The sequence below is a fragment of the Diadema setosum genome, chromosome 10, assembly GCF_964275005.1.
Source record: "Diadema setosum chromosome 10, eeDiaSeto1, whole genome shotgun sequence".
Taxonomy (NCBI): Eukaryota; Metazoa; Echinodermata; class Echinoidea; order Diadematoida; family Diadematidae; genus Diadema; species Diadema setosum.
Window position 1 is genome coordinate 34,766,846 of NC_092694.1, and position 16,770 is coordinate 34,783,615.

Genomic DNA, 16,770 nt, shown 5'->3' on the forward strand with positions numbered 1-16,770 from the left:
CGTCCGTCCTTCCGTCCGTTATTCCGTCCGTAATCTATTTTGTGGACAGCGTATCTAAAAAGAAGAAGAAGAAGAAGAAGAAGAAGAAGAAGAAGAACAACAACAACAACAAAAACGTTTGAGGTAATGAAACTTGGCTTATGTATGAACGGGCGAAGTTGTGCGTAGAAACTTTTGGGTCCACACGTTCAAGGTCAAATGTCAAAAAGCCAAGGTCTAATGCTCAAAATTTCACTATTACCCCCATATTTATGCACTGCCAGAAGATATTTTCTTGAAACTTAGGGTATACATGAACTACAAAATAAAGATTCTCCAGAGAGAATTTTGAGTCGTGAGGATAAAGGTCAAAGGTCAAGTAAAAATGTTTTATCACTTTTTTTTTAACATATCTTTGGTTCAAGGTATCTTCGTGGAACTTCGTACATTATGCATGCACTGACTGGCAGCGATTATCTATTGAAATTGGGGGGTCATGACTTAAAGGTCAGGGGTCAAAGGTCATCAACTTCTCAAAATATCACCATTTCCCCTCGTATAAATACAATGCCCACTAAGTAGAAACTTTATATAAACATAATCCACCAAATAAAGATTCTCTGGGAAGTTTTTTGCCAAAAAGATCAAAGGTCAAAAGGTAAAAGGTCAGGTGAAAGTACTAAATTTCACTTCTTCCTCCATGATCAAAAGTGTCTTAAGGTATCATCATGAAACTTAATACATATTTGTGCATGCTCTACCTGACAGCGATTCTCTTATGAATTTTAGGGTCATAAGGTCAAAGGTCAAGGGTCAAAGGCCATGCTGTTATTCTATTTGATACTTAAATCACAATTTTTTTCTCCATACCTTGAAAATTGTTCAATGCATAAACTTATAAAAATATCAATAGTCAAGTAAAAATCCTCAAATCCCCAAATACCTGCACTCGTAGACAATATAATCATCCAATTAAATCTAGTTCATGGAAAGTGAGCATAGGGGGTCTAAGGGCTCAAAATGGGTTGTTTGGTTCAGATTCTTCCAAAAGCACCAAATTTGGCTCATAGGTCCCTTGTACCATACTCTTTCGATTTTTGATTGGCGCCAAGACTGAAAACCCTTGGGGCCGCCATATTGGTGGAATCCAATATGGCCGCCATCCGGTTTAAAGATCAACTGCAGTTACAAATTGAAAAGGTTGATTAATGTTATGAATTCCACGTGGAAGATTTTACGGGGTTAGAGAATGTGATTCTAAATATCATTTCTGCAATTCAAGGTCACCATCACCTCTGAAGGTCACTTTCAAGGTCAAATAAGGGTCAAATCAGGCATTTTGTGCATTTTTCGAAATGGCGTCTGTGAGCATTCAACTGCAATTCTCTGGTACCCCTATTTTGTCCCTTTTGTCATCTCTTCCATACTCCTTCAATGGTCAATTAGGGCCAAGAGCCGTTCCATCCTCCTACATATCAATAATGATTATGACAAATAAATGAAAACATTATATTTAAGATATGTATATATATTCCATATATATATACATATATATATATATATAAATATATTGAAATTTTGAGCACAGAAAATGGGCTTCCATCGGTTTCGTTTTCTTTTCTCATTTTCTTTGCTAAACGTTTTCACAATTTATCAACTGTTTCTGGTCAGTTTTTCCTTTCTTTGTTTCAATATATATATATATATATATATATATATATAATTATATATGTGTGTATCAGACATGCTTAAATACGGCCGCCATCCTATTCCAAGGTGCCGAATCAGGGTGCAATGGCAAAGAGGGCAATAAACACGCCTAATCTTATTTTGTCTCCGTTTTTCCCTCTGACGAGATAGCTGGATAGCCCGTATGCAACTAGCTGGTCAGTTGTGTACTTGGGGTGGACCACTTTACCGGTTTATGCACCTTGAGTTTTCCGATAACGGAATGCCGATTCGGGATCTTTCCATGTGTCTGGGTTTGTGATTCTTTCACACAAGGGACTTCCACTTTTTATATCCAAGTGATGAGGTGCGAAGTGTTGTACCTCTACTAGAGGGGACGGTATAATAAGAGTATGACAACGCACACCATTGCTCAGCTAGACTGGAGATAAGTGGGATTCGAACCCGCGCCGGAACACAAGTCTTTAGACCGCAAGCCATACGCTACCGACTAAGCCACCTCGTTACCTTTCATGGTCAATTATAATCTTTCCAGCTGGCAAGCGATATGATTCTCCTCCTGCTGATATTGGTGTATGCCTGCTCTCCCTTGCTTCCGGGGAATCGAGCTCCTCAATCCAGATCAGTCCAGTATTCTAGGGGCAGTTAAGTAAATTCGATCATTAAAGTCCTTTAATGGCAGTATCGTATCAGAGTAGGTGAAGACAATTCAGATGAAGGTTTTTTCTTATCTTTTTTAAATTCTATTTTCATCAAACGAAACCGCTTCTTTACTGAAAGCGCAAATGACTAGGGAACACCTATTGATGTTGTATGGGATACATACTGATCCTGAAGAAAATAATCTTAACATTTTTGCACAGCAACACTGTGCAGTCCTCTGACAACAGATGGTGATGGCACCACTCAAATCTCAAATTATGATTGGAAGAGCGTAGCGGCTTCCTGAAAATTAAGATTGAAAAATAAAGAACTGCCCTCATTTATCAGCGCACAGATATCCAAGAATAAATGGGACGGACAACTCATCCTGAGCACCTGATTCGAGACGGAAATATCCAACAGGAATTTTGATCTCACAACCCTTTAGCTTTCCAACAACTTAGATGCGATCTACGCAAAGATATCCTTACAAAGGATGACATAATGTTTTTTGAAAGCATTTTCTGAAAACAGTATAAAATCGCACGGATGAGCATAACATTACATCTTCAGTAGTGTGCTTTTTTTAAAATCCCTTTGATCTGAGGGAGTTATGGATGGGTCGTGGTATTGAATAGATAAAGGCCTTTTCAGCTCTTTCCTGTACGGCATACCTCTCTTCCAGAGCCCAATATCAGACACTGACAGGGTGCGACATTACTTCAGACTTGCTTCGATGTGGCATGCAAAATGCCTAAGTAGTATGGGTCAGCAAACCAGAGCTCACTGACACATTAACTACTTTGATAATCGTGCTCATGTCCAGCAAGGACTGATGAGCAACAAGGTTTATGGGGCAGCCTGCGTCAACGAGGGTAGGCATCATCTCGTCATAACGTGGGAGCAGATCATCAGAAACCACCCTATCTGATGTGATCCCTGACTTCAGGGAGTGGAGTTGGAGGAAAGATGGCACAGGTACATGGCAATTACTAGTACTATCAGCCACTCTCCGCAATGCTTCAGTACCAAATTTTATTTTTCTGCACCACCAGTCAGGCACAGGCGCAGAAAACTGCGCCTCCCGCCAGGCGCTGAAAACTGCTACTTTGGGGTTATCCGCCCGAGCGCCGAGCAAGTGTGCCCGCTACAATCGATTCTCGTAGTTTCCGCGAACAGTCGGTTCCATTGATATCGTCTGTGTACCAGGCGCCCGTTACTGCTTTTTACTGATTTGCAGTGCACTAAGTACTGTATGCAAGACAAATTGCCAAAACACGATAGTATGTATGTGTATACTGGACTGTATCACCATAATTATATCGAAATACAGCATGCATCAGGCACATCCAGAGCCACACGCTCTCACCAACAAACACCATGCGCTATATAGGTTTCTCCACACTGACCATAGCTCATTTATAAATCAAGAAATAGGCTAGTGAGATTGAGAATGAAGTAGGAGTCATTGGGATTACCTTGCTGTTACGATGTTACGCTGTTCTGCTTCCTTTGCAGAATCATCTGCAATTAACTCTGATAACTCATGTTTAACTATATGTGCTCTCTTCTGTCTCTCTGGAATCTAATCTAAAATTGCAATACCTATCGCATAGCCCCTGCCTCTGTGCTTTGCCCATGGTCAGTTCAAGACCAGGGAGGTACGAGGTAGGCCCCACAGAGAGCCTGGCCGCACTTTCACAACACTTTCGTTGTTTTAAACTGCTGCCCTATGTTTACTCAACAGAGATAAGAACCCAACCTGCCGGGGAGAGTACCACAGAGAAGAGAGAGGGGGAAAGAGATGATGCGTTGAGAGATGGAAGGTGGCTGTGCTGGGGGAGAGAAAGGGAAAGAGGCCAAGAGAGGAGATGAGAGAGGAGAAGGGAGAGAGGTAGAGAAAAGGAGAGAGGAAGGTCTGATAGGCAGGAGTACATTTCTGTTACACTATCCAACGCCTGTTGCACAAGGCTAAAAAGAGGGCAAACCGGTGGTCATTCAAAAAACATTTACCTAATTATGTATTCCGACCAGAATTACGCCAGATGTCAAGGTTTTATTCCCCTAGAAATTATTATTATGCAAGATTAGGTATTTGGCTTACTACAGAGGAAATATCAGAAAAGTGTCAAGGTTGGAATTTTCGTACGAAATTAATATCGATCAGGTGTATTCATCACCTAAATTTTCTCCATGCCTTTTACACTACGAGCATCGCGTGGCATGATGGGTATTGTCATTATAATATTCATGATAGCAGAAATCGGCGCTTTTCGACAGGCGCAGTTTTCTGCGCCTGTGCCTGACTGACCACAGCTGTTTCAAGGCATGCATTGGGAGGTGGAAAAGATGGAAATGGAAAAAAATAATGAAATGAATGAATGAATGAAGGTGAAAATGCACAATGTAGAGCAGGTGTCAGACGAGCCATGGTCAGTAGTTTGATATTGCTGCAAACTTAAAGGGGGGGGGGGGGGAAGGGGATTGAGGGCCTATCTGACGGGAGGAGACATTGTCGCAATGCCAGCGTCTCGAAGAAATTATTTTCGCTGTCACAACTAACGCGATTTCCAGGGCGATGTCCAAGACGTCTTCAAACAAAGGGACAACTTATTTGCTTGGAAATCACGGGGATGTTGGCACGGCTTTTGCAGTCGCAGGGACTTATCAGAGACGTCTTTTCTCAGCGACTTCTCCCTTTCGTCACCATTATGTTATTACGGTCTCCACAAGATGCGGGGACATTTCGAAGATGTTGCAGACAAATTTAGTCCCCACGACATGGTGACAGTAATGGAGACTTCGCAGAGACGTCTCGGAGACAAGCTGGATGACGGAAATAGTCTCTGCAAAAATCGGAAATGTTCGATTCTTCTGCGAATCCTGGAGATTAGGCTCGTCTCCAGGGCCCGTATTCTGCTAAAAACTTAGACCCGAGTTTAAACCCACGCCTGGGTCTAAAGTGGGTTTTTGAGGTTTAAACCTGGGTTTAAACCACCAGTTTAGACCCAGGTTTAAACCCAGGTTTAATTGGTATTCTGCTAAGTCCAGCTGTGGTCTAAATAGGGTTTAAATTAAACCTACCCAGGAGGAGGTTTATTTCGAGTTTAAATCGAGTCTATGTATTAGTATTACAATGACTGGTAAAGGTACCAGCACACAGATCAATGCCAATGGCACAAAACGAGTGGCTGGCTGGATACAGCAGCATAAGCAGCTGCCTGCAGCTAGCTTGCCGGCCACACGCGTACACACACGAGATACGCCTAAGAGACTACGTTTTTTTTTTTACGTACTAGATCTAGAAAAAGTACTTGTACACTTAGAAGAGACTCGAGATCTTAATGTTAGAAATACTAGTCCTTGTACTCCCTGTACTAATAAGTATACGTTAGTCTAGACTTTACGATGAAAATAACCTGAAGACTAGACCAAGAACTCAATGTAGGACTAGAGGGTAGATCGAGCCCGAGGTCGATTTGGCATAGATAGACTAGATCGAGAACCTAGATCGTAGGACTAACGTTAGGACTAGGAGTAGAGTCCTACTAACGTTAGTAGAACCTATTCGAATAGCTAGAGTACATTATTGTAACGTTAGGACTAACGTTAGATCTATTAAAAGTTAGGTTAGTGTGGTACGGTAGGTAAAATCTAACGTTAGGACTACTTCTAATAATAATATCGAGACAGGGTTGATATAGGCCTAGATCTATTTCTAAATTTTAGAATGGTTTCCATTTTTATAAACTGACAATCTTACGAGAAAAGCTTTTATTCAATTTCCTACCTCAAAGTCCTGGTTTGATCAATCGCCAATCCATTCCGAACTCACGATTCAATCGACATAAAAAGCCATGTCCCATCCAGCGCACACAGCAACCGTGCCGCCGGCCAGCGCGGCGCGATGGCTCTGCTGGTACTGAGCATTCAAAGCTAGCTAGCCAGGAATTAAACGCTACGCTATACGCTTATCATGTATCCTGTGATGTGCGTCGCACACGTACACAAACTGTACAGTAATGTACAGTGCTTCACGAGTCGTCGCAAGCAAAAATACAGCATGCCCTTATTCGACATAAATACCCGTAAAAACTATTCAAAATCCAAGAAATTCACGCTCATGTGGCTGATACACTGCCAATAATAAATTTAAGTGGATTTGCGGAGAGAAAAGTACTCAGAGAGGGAGAATTTCTTCTTCCATAGAGGGCACCATGGTGGCTTGACCAAAGACTATTTCGGGTTTAATTTGAACCCGAAATAGACTTGGGTTTAACTAAACCTCGCTAGCAGAATACAAAATTAAACCTCGGGTCTAGCTAAACCACAGGTGAGTCTAAAATGGGTTTAAACCTTGGTCTACAGTAGAATACGGGCCCAGGAGACAGTGTGCGTCGTAGAGATGTTGCGGAGAGTAGCGTTGCAACCTATAGTCTTCAGACCAACGAGATACCAACTTATAAAGTCTTGTGATATCATACCAATTTGCGTCCAAGCAATTTGGATAGAATCTTGATAGACCCTAGAAGGTGTCATGAAAGTTGTACTATAGCATATCTAATCTGTACCCTGTTGATGGTGTCACTGTGGCACCTGTGAAATACGCTTGTTCCCTAAATGGCGTCACCAGGACCGTCATGTTCTCTGAAGGGCATATTTAGCTGTGAAGGCACATAAATTTTTTAGAATCGAACTTTCTTACACAAGTTCGAAAATAGCAAATTGATGCCAACCTGATGTACTAAAAACTCTCTTAAACACGACAGATTTCTTTCTTTTTTTCATCCAGATTAGGAGTGATCTTCATAATTATTATTCCATTGAATTTAAATCTGAATTATGAATATCTATTGTGATTGAGGATCCCTGAACTGCAACAGAGAAATAGAAACACTTCTCTTTTTAGTGGCAACGTCAAGGACGCTGGTAATATGGAGAGTAGTTCCCCCCCCCCCTCCTCCCCCTTATTGCTAAACGATTAATATATTAGGTCGCAAAAGGATTCTATCTCTCATATATGTATGTTTTTATTGCATTCCTTGCAGATGAAGATGAAAATAATAATCCAATAATCAAATCTTGAAAACTCTTTTAAAGGGCATTACCCATAATTCTAGCTAGCTCTTTTGGCTGTCATTAAAGCAAATGCAAATATATTGAATTCCGCAAATATGACCAGTCGGTGAGGACATTAACTCTTAGCGCCTCTAATGTGAAAATAATCAATGGAATGATTGTGACATGAACTATGATATTCCATAGCTTTGGACAGAACCTCACTTAAAAGCTTGTGTAGCCATATTATAACAGGCCATAATTGAAATGATGCAGAAAAAAATTACCGTAAGTAATCATTAAAAATGAAATTGAAGGGTTACCAAGTCTTCAAATTTGATTGTGAAATAAGGATCTGAGTAAGATCCCTTAAACCTAATTACTCTCAGAAAGGGGTTCTTATTATAATTCATGAGTGTATACCTAGTGTTTGAAATCTTAACACGAAAGCAGACATATTGATGTTACTCGTGAGAAAGCCCACCTCTCCCTCTCCCACAGCCCTCAACAACTGCAATTCTATTAGCAGGGCTCGCATTCCTCCTATATTGACTACAGGCAAGCCAGTTTCTAAATCACCTATTGTGAATAATAATAATGATAATAATAATAATAATAATAATAATAATAATAATAATAATAATAATAATGTCTTATTTACCCAGGGTAGCCTCTTCAGTGTTGCCTCTGCTCTATCAGAGGGCCCTGCTATCATTATTACCCTAGCATTGCCAGGTACCCATTCATACACCTGGGTCGAGAGGGACATAGTGGGTAAAAACATCTTGTCCAAGGACGTAAGCACTGGGCGGGAATCGAACTCGGGTCCTCCGATCGGGAGTCCGGAGTCTTATCCACTGTGCTACAGCGCCCCCACAATGGTTTGACCCCAAATGACCTTTAGGGAGACTTTTTAAGGAAAACTTGACATCAGACCATAAAAACAACTTCAGAATCGAATTCCCTGACCCATAAAACCTCAAAAGCTGACTTTTCAAATTATTGTAACACTTTAAAGGTTTTTTGTTATGGACTGGCCTTTAAACGTAGGTGGCAGCCCTATTGGATTTTGCAAATATGCCGCCCCGGAGGGCGCCCTTCACAAGAAATACGCCTCTTTTCAGCCGTCGACAACTTCAATTCTATTACTAAGGCTGGCATTCCTGGAATATTGACCATGGGCAAGCCATTTTTTCAATAAACTGTTATGAACACAGTGGCTCGACCCCTAAATGACCTTAAGGTGACCTTATAAGGAAAAATTGACTTCAGACCATAAAAACAACTTCAGATTCGAATTCCTTGACCCCAAAAACCTGTTAACCCGACTTTTTAAATGATTGTAACCCTTTTATGTTTTCAAATGCAAGTGACCTTTAAACCTATATGGCGGCAATATTGGATTTTGCCAATATGGCCGCCCCAAAGGGCGCCCTTCTTGGCGCCCATCAAAAATCGAAATAGTATGATCTGGGCTACATGTGTGCCAAATTTGGGTGTTTTTGGAAAAATTTGAACCAAAAATCCCGTGCGCCCCCCTCCCCACTATTCACATTTGTGACAAACCTGTCATTTCATTATTTTACTAATTATGTTAAACTGTTATCACACATTGTCAAGACGTACTATAGACCTATTAGGATAATCATGCATTATGGCAGAGGCAAACCAGTCGCATTGCAAACATTTTTAGTTACACTATACGTTTGGTTTCAAGATGCATATTTCCTAATAACTAAAACTCTGAAGTCAATTATTTTCTTCCGTTTTTTTTTTCATATTTTCCTCTTTTTTCCTTTTTTCTGTGTTTGTTTTAAAGGCAAACATGTCGGGATGGGGTTCTTATTCATTAAAGTCGAAGTTAGATAGATCATGACTGTACTATTGTAACATTTTCCTCATTCCTACTCCCTTAACAGAGATTGGCACAATCTGTTTATAATCATCATATCGATAGACCTGCGAAGAGGAGAGTCATGTTTCATTTCAATCGCATCGGTTGGTTGGTTGCCTTTGGCTCCTTCATCCAACAGACGATCGTCTTCGGAATCATTTCAAGCTTCGTCGTCCTATTCGTTCTCCTTGAAGAAGAGTTTGAAGCGTCGGCTACTGCAACAGGTGAGAAAGGCCGTGTACATTATACATGTATTTTCAGTTTAATTCATTCAAATTTGTTAACTGCCTTGTTGAAGACTTCCACCCGATCAGTTTTGAGGTAAGGGGTTAGCTTTAATAGTAAATCTTTATATACTTTGATGAGTCGCAAAAGACGTCTTCCGGTCACCATAAAGATTGAAAAACATTTACATTAAAGATCGCCGGATTTTCGGGTTGTTGAAGTTATAATTAGAAAGTAATGGCTTGTAATATATTTATGTATATTGCAGTGTCCACGCTCACACATTTACAAACTATTTGGGCTCAAGAAAGAAAAAAGAATATACAAATTTTAATTTGTTATCACTGGTATGATTACAGTGCCACCTGACGTCGTGAATATGTTGTGTTTTTTTTTTCCTTTACTCTTAGGATGGATGGGATCTTTGGCTTGGGGAGTAGCAACTTTGTTCGCGCCCATTTCCGCCGCCTTGTATTCTCAATGGGGACCCAGACCTGTAACCGCAGCTGGCGTATGTTTATGTGCAGTTGGCTTGCTCGCGACCTGTTTCCTACCAAATCTGTGGGCAATGTACATCACATTCGGATTAGTCTTTGGGGCAGGAGCAAATATGATAAGTTTTTGTTCCCTCGACCTCATCGCAAAACATTTTCCGGGGAAATCTGGTACCAGGCCATTTGCCTTTGCTAATCTCAGCGGGGCAGCGGGTAGGTGCAAAAGTTACATTGTTTGTTGTTGTTTTCATTGGAAATTTGATGTCTCCGGACGTTATATCACATGCCCCTTTTGGCTGTGTTGTATTTAGTGTATAATCTACACTTAGCAAAAAAAAAAAAATAATATTAAAAATAAAAGCCCTCGCACCCACAACCGTTATGGTGACCGCGCTTTCTACGTTTGTGCACCCCTGCTTTGGAACAACCCCCCTACGCATATTCAGTCCTCTGCCTCCGTTGACATCTTCAAAAAGAAACTTAAAACCCATTTATTTTTAGAACAGAACTGGTGTTATGTATACATTTGTAGTAGATTATTTGTATTCTAAGCTGATTTATATGTTTGTTTGTTTCGATAATTGTAAAGTTCTTCGGAACATACTGTATTAAGCGGTAAATAAATATTAATATTATCATTATTACTATAAAAGAATAGAAAGTAAACTCTTTTTCAAGTTCATATTTCTCATAGAACATTTGTCAAACTCTTAATGTTTCATATGCCATGTTAAAGATAATTTAATTGCCTCTAAACCTGGTAGGTGTATAAAAAGGGACACATTACGCATGAGTGAACACATTCAGTTCTCTCTTCCAAGGCACAAAAGTAACAATTGAGGGGAAAAAGTTGTCAATCGTGCGAATATTTACACGGTAACATAAGCAGTGCCAAAAAAAAAAATAATCTGTTTTTACACATGGAAACACTGAAATATTGGAGATTAAGTTTGTTGTAGATGATTGATTGATGATAACTATCTTTATGTGAATATCAACTTTACAGAATTTCGTCATTGTTGCTTTATATTTTCCTGGGAATACAAGCATTTCGGTTGGTGTCCATGGTCAAAAGATTACCCTCTACGTTTACCCACGTTCTTAATGCATTTATCTAACCGTCTCGACGTTGGGAGTCACCTTCAGAGTGATTTAAAACAAGTCCTCTTTTTTTTTCCTGGAAATTCACTCTACCTATTCTGGCTACAAGAATAAAAAATTCTGTTAATCATCATCGATATACCTTTGATTTTCTCAGGTTTGCTCGTGGTGGCCACGATCGTCGATTCCACAGTTGATGCTATCGGATGGCGGATGACATACTCCATATTTGCAGCCATCCTATTTGTGATCTGTTTCCCTCTCTGCTTCGTCTACAAGTATCCTAGCGTGCTTCTGGAAGAGGTCAAGATCGAAAGTGCAAACGGAATTGACGACTGTTCTTATCGGACAGCAAACGTGAATAGTGCGGTACAGGAGTTGGAAGAAAGAAGTGTGGAATCTTCCGTCATCACCGGAGCGAACTCCCCGACCAATGGCGATGAGTCCGATAAGTCAGCACAACTGATGAAGGAGAAGAATTCAGGGATACACTCAACAGAAACTGAGAGGAAAAGCAGTATTGCAGGATTATTGAGAGTTCCCGGTATCTGGATGTCGGGCCTAGCAACAATGGCTATTGGTATCGCTTCCACTTTGAACGTCATCATTCTGGTAAGAGGAAAGATTCTCGCTGTTACCAAGTTCGGATAATCACAGGCAGTTGTAGACTCTTGTGGGTCGACGTACACACTGGTTTAGAATATTGCTGTTGGGCTTGCATAAAATCCCCTTTTTTTTCATTCTCTATTTCGATTTTATTTTATCAGATATTTTTTCTTTTCTTTTCTTTTTTTGCTAGATGAAGAGGGTATTTGGAATACAGCTGAGCATATTACTGCTACGGCACAAATTCTTGACTGGGAAATTGACTCTCTTGGAGTACGAAAATCTACATAGTGAAAGCTTATACATCAAATCTAGGCATAACCGATATCACACTTCTTCTTGGTTCTCTCTCTATCGCTCTTCCTCTTTTCTTTCCTCTGTTTCTTCCATCTCTCCATACCAACACACCCTCTCTGCCCTCTTCCTGCCTTCGTTTCTCAGGGTGATTACTTGGAAAATATAGGGATAAGTTCAAGATTGTCAACAGTGCTGATTATGACTCTTGGTCTGGCTGAACTACTGGGACGGCTACTCACACTTGTCGTTGGATCAAGTATTCCTGTCTCAAATCTCACCGTCCTAGCAGTCGTCCACTTCTCGGGAACTATTGTTTGCCTGATGGTGGGGCTGCTTCCCATCTTGGTAACGACTATCATCTACATTGCCAGTGAGTCTTCCTCTGTTGGCTCTACGCCGCGTCCCTAAACCCATGTCTGGTTAAAACAGCAATAATCAACCTCTGTTTCACTTGATGATGTATCATCTTTTATGTAATTTACGGTGATCACTGTCTACAAAGAGCGTAACGGTCTTTGCTTGATTTATATTGCTACGCGTCGTAAAAATGTAGTATCCACTGAACTTTTTTAATGTTGAAAACGAAAACGACTTCATGTAATACGCTCAAACTGTTTCATATGACTTTTCCAATATTAGATCGAATGATACTATGAACTCTCTTCGTATAAACATCCAAGAGCGAGTTGTATAAGATATGTTTTATCTGATTCAACCGATTTAAGAATTACTCTGCCCCTTTATTATATGAGAAACGTACAATATTGATAAACGACGGTTCTTTCTGTTAGGTTAGAATCACTGTCAATTGTCTTGTTTGTTGCCTGTTTGATCTACGTGCAGTTGCCGGGATAAGTCGGGGCATAATATATTCCATCAATCTGCCTGCTACCATGGAGGTCTTTAAGGGCGTGAACAGTTCGATCATTATTAGTGTCATGTTCCTGGGGAATGGAATCGGCAATCTTCTGTCATCAATTTGTGCAGGTGAGCGAACGCTTGCTCCGATGTGTATCTATATACAATTTTGAATGGTATCGTATATTTTCAGGATTCGTGCATCAAAGACAATTACAATTTGCAGATAACAATCGACTTAGTTGCTCCACAAACATATGTCTCTCTTTAAAGCTTAGACTTCGAAACTAATTAATCATGATTAATAAGTGAACAAGAGCTCGAACAGTAAAGTTGAAAACCGTAAAATAGAAAACTATGACAGTTTTGTATTAAAAATAACATCTCGCTTGGACTTTGGTACGCAGGCGATCATAATAAAAAACTACCATGCATCCAATCATCATCATCTATTCGTGATCTTCATTTTTTGGTGATCTTACTTCATGTTCGCGAAAATGCCCCGGGTGTGAATTTCTACAGACTGCCTGAAGGACTAGACACCACTTTTTGACCAATCTCTTAAGTAATATATTGGTGCAGTTCCGTTTTGAGCAGTTTCATTTTGATTACAATTATATTTAGTGCAATGTCGGACACTTTTCAGACGAATCAAACAAGAAATGTCGGGTAAGTGAGGTATAACAACCACTTGTCCGTTGCTATCATTATTTTGAGATTAAACGCCATGGTATGTGTCTGACTCGTTTTCTGTCCATTACTTTTGAAGCACTAGATATTAAAACCATAAAAGTCATGTGTGATATGTTCCCAGGTTTTGCCAAAAACAAAGAGCTAAAAATGAAATCCTAAAGTGAATTGTTTGAATTATTTGTGCCCGTAACAGGCCTTAGCGTTGACCTGACATCCTCGTACAGCGCTGCGTTCTTAATGAGTGCGGGACTTTACTTCATCTCGTGTGGAATCTACGTGAGCTTACGGCTTTGGCCCCACGTTTTAATCTTTACGAGGGTTCTCGCGGATACGCAGCCTAGTCGAGATCAGGAAACATCGGTAGAACGCTAAAAAGATAAAAGTAAACAGTTAATTGAGTTCCAGAGTCTGGTTTTTTTTTTCTATGTCAAGTTTACGTCAAGCGTAACTCCTAAAAATTTTGCTGTATGTACAATTGGAATTCTGATACCTGCAATACAGATATTAATATCGTTAACATGTATTACTTTATTTCTTGTTTTAAATATCATACATGATGTCTTGTCAATATTCAACTTCGATTTGTTTGCTAAGAACCAATCTTGAACTTTGGCGATTTCATTATTCAGTATTGCACAGGTACTGTTGATATCAATGGCAGAGATGAATAAATTGTTATCATCTGCATATAAAATTGAGTGTAGTATTGCAGGCGATATGAGTGAATATTGCAGATCATTTATGTACAATATAAAAAGTAAATGACCTAGAACAGAGCCTTGTGGTAAACCAACATTTCATGTTCTGAATTGGAGAACAATAACCATTTACATATACATATTGCTTACGATCCAAAATTGTTTAAATCCAAATTGTTTGGGATATAAAATCCTAGTATGACATAAATAAAAAAGACGCTTTTGAGCAAGTTTTTCGAATAGCTTGGAAAACAGATAAAATAGAAATTGGTCTGTAATATGATTAAATAGAAGTATCACCTTTTGCAACTTTTAATGACGTAGTAAATACACCTTGTTCAAGAGATAAATTAAAGATACTGCACAGTGGTTTGGCGAGATTTTGAATAGATTGCTTTAACACATAAGAATCAATTTCATTACAGCCTGGACTCTTCTTGTTTTGAAATTTCAAAACAACATCAAATATTTTTTTGTTTTGGGTTTTAAGGGTTTTTATGAAAAATTAAGAAGACTTTCTAAAACACAAGTAATCATTAAATGTTCTGGATGTATTCTGTATCGTATCTACTATATCGGACCCTATAAACCTGAAGTATTAAACAAATTAACAATATCTTGAGGATCAGATATGTCCTTATCATTGTGATGAAGATGTAAATATTGCACTTTGTCCGTAATTTTATTCAAAATATCATTTATCTTACGCCATGTCCCTTTCATATCCTTACCTATCTTATTAAAGCGGCTTTTATGATAATGTTTCTTTTTGTTTCTATATTACGTATAAACCAATTTCCTATGATATGTGGGGTTCTTCATGTATTAACATACAATATAATAATATATTTCGTTATACACGTTCTTTCCAATTCTTTTGTAAACCTTGGATTTACATCTGTTTTTATACAATACTTCTTTCTGAGGGAAAAATTCATCATAAACAATGGTCAGTTTATTCATGAAAGAAGAACATATTCCGTCAACATCATTTTACTTTCATTTATATCATTCCATTCTACAGATTGTCATGAGCTATTAAATATATTGATACTATTACGATCTTCAAAACGTTTATATTATTTGGTATACAAGAAAAAGATGTTAAAAGATCAGTAAAACTATTTGCATGCTGAGTGACGGCCAAAAGATCTATGTTAAAATCACTTACAATATCCCACTGTTTATTTTCACAACTTATTGCATTTAGCGGTTTTTTTCCAATGCAGATAAAAAGTTATTCACACTTTTCCCAGGTTGCCTATAAACAATAATAAACATACCTGCTTTAAAAGATACTTCTATGAAAATAGTTTCTATGCTTGAATCTAAAACTTCTAAATCTTTGCGTCGTTTACTCCGTAAATTTTGTCTTTTGTCTTTAATATCAAACAACCAACACCACCCCCATGTTTATCATTTCTCCCACTTCCTAAAAATTTATAATTAGAAATATGAATAGAGTCGACATCTGTTAACCAGGTTTCTGACAATGCTATACATGAAAATTGGCAAGAAATACTGGCAATGATGCTACAAAGGTTATCGAAGTTTTTCTTCACACTTCTACAATGAAATGTACTATTGACAAAACATTGTTGTTTTCTGAACAAATGTTATCATAAAGTCATTAAAATCATTCGGAAGAATATAATTCACATTATCAAGAGCCATACATTCACTGGAAATGCTTTCGTCTTCATGACCATTCAATATACACCTTACCGTGTCACAATCTGAGTTGGAGGTATTTAATACAGTTCGCCTACGACATGTAGTACACAATTTGGACAAAGGAAACATACACATACACAGGGTTATCATTACATTCACAAAAATACATTAAATGAAACAGCATACAAGCATATCAAATATCAACTGAAACAAAAAAAAAATGCAATTAGTTGTAGACCTATGAAGAAGAAAGAATATTGGAGTATGCAAAAGCTTCCCTAACAAAAAAGAATACTCATTAGATTACACCTGGAGATCTATTGCCAAAGAGCCAAAAGCGGCCTTTTTTCATGTCATACATTTCAAATACACTGTGTAATTGTTCATGTGCACTCTTTTCACGTTTTGACAAGATTTTACAAACTATCCAAGGGTGCGTTTATCAACTCCTTTTCTCGGCAGAAACAGGTTATCCAAACAGCTCTCAAGGAATTTGTGCGAGTTGATAAACGCAAAACTGTTTTGAAAGCCCTTTAGGAAAGCCTTTACGAAAGGGTGCGTTTATCAACTCTCTTTTCTCGGTAGAAATAGGTTATCCAAACAGCTTTCAAGGAATTTTTAAGAGTTGATAAACGCAAAGCTGTTTTGAAAGCCCTTTAGGAAAGCCTTTTCGAAAGCCCCAAATTTGTGGCTATCCAAACAGGTTTCCTAAGCAGGTTTTCAGAAACCTGTTTGTAAAAGCCTTTTGGAAGTTGATAAACGCAAAGCTGTTTTGAAACGGCTTTGTAGTCTTGTACTTCAGCACGCCTTATGACCTCTTCTCCTCGGGTCGAATTGCGCAATGCAGCTGTGCAGTGACAGG

At 38.9% G+C, this 16,770-nt stretch overlaps 1 protein-coding gene across 1 annotated transcript; it reads left to right on the top strand.

The window, feature by feature from the left end:
• The first annotated feature begins 9,344 nt into the window (after nt 1-9,344).
• LOC140233963 (monocarboxylate transporter 5-like) lies at nt 9,345-13,908 on the top strand. Its single transcript, XM_072314051.1, has 6 exons — nt 9,345-9,486; nt 9,898-10,194; nt 11,240-11,694; nt 12,130-12,355; nt 12,829-12,972; nt 13,730-13,908. Exons 1-6 carry the CDS (start codon nt 9,345-9,347, stop codon nt 13,906-13,908), a joined length of 1,443 nt encoding a protein of 480 aa, XP_072170152.1.
• The last annotated feature ends 2,862 nt before the right edge of the window (nt 13,909-16,770 follow it).

What these genes read in the sequence shown, in the direction of transcription:
- LOC140233963 (XM_072314051.1), top strand. Translation starts at nt 9,345, where the DNA reads ATGTTTCATTTCAATCGCATCGGTTGGTTGGTTGCCTTTGGCTCCTTC. An exon ending in TAATCTCAGCGGGGCAGCGG is followed by an intron (nt 10,195 to 11,239) that starts GTAGGTGCAAAA and finishes TGATTTTCTCAG; the next exon opens with GTTTGCTCGTGGTGGCCACG. An exon ending in GACTATCATCTACATTGCCA is followed by an intron (nt 12,356 to 12,828) that starts GTGAGTCTTCCT and finishes ATCTACGTGCAG; the next exon opens with TTGCCGGGATAAGTCGGGGC.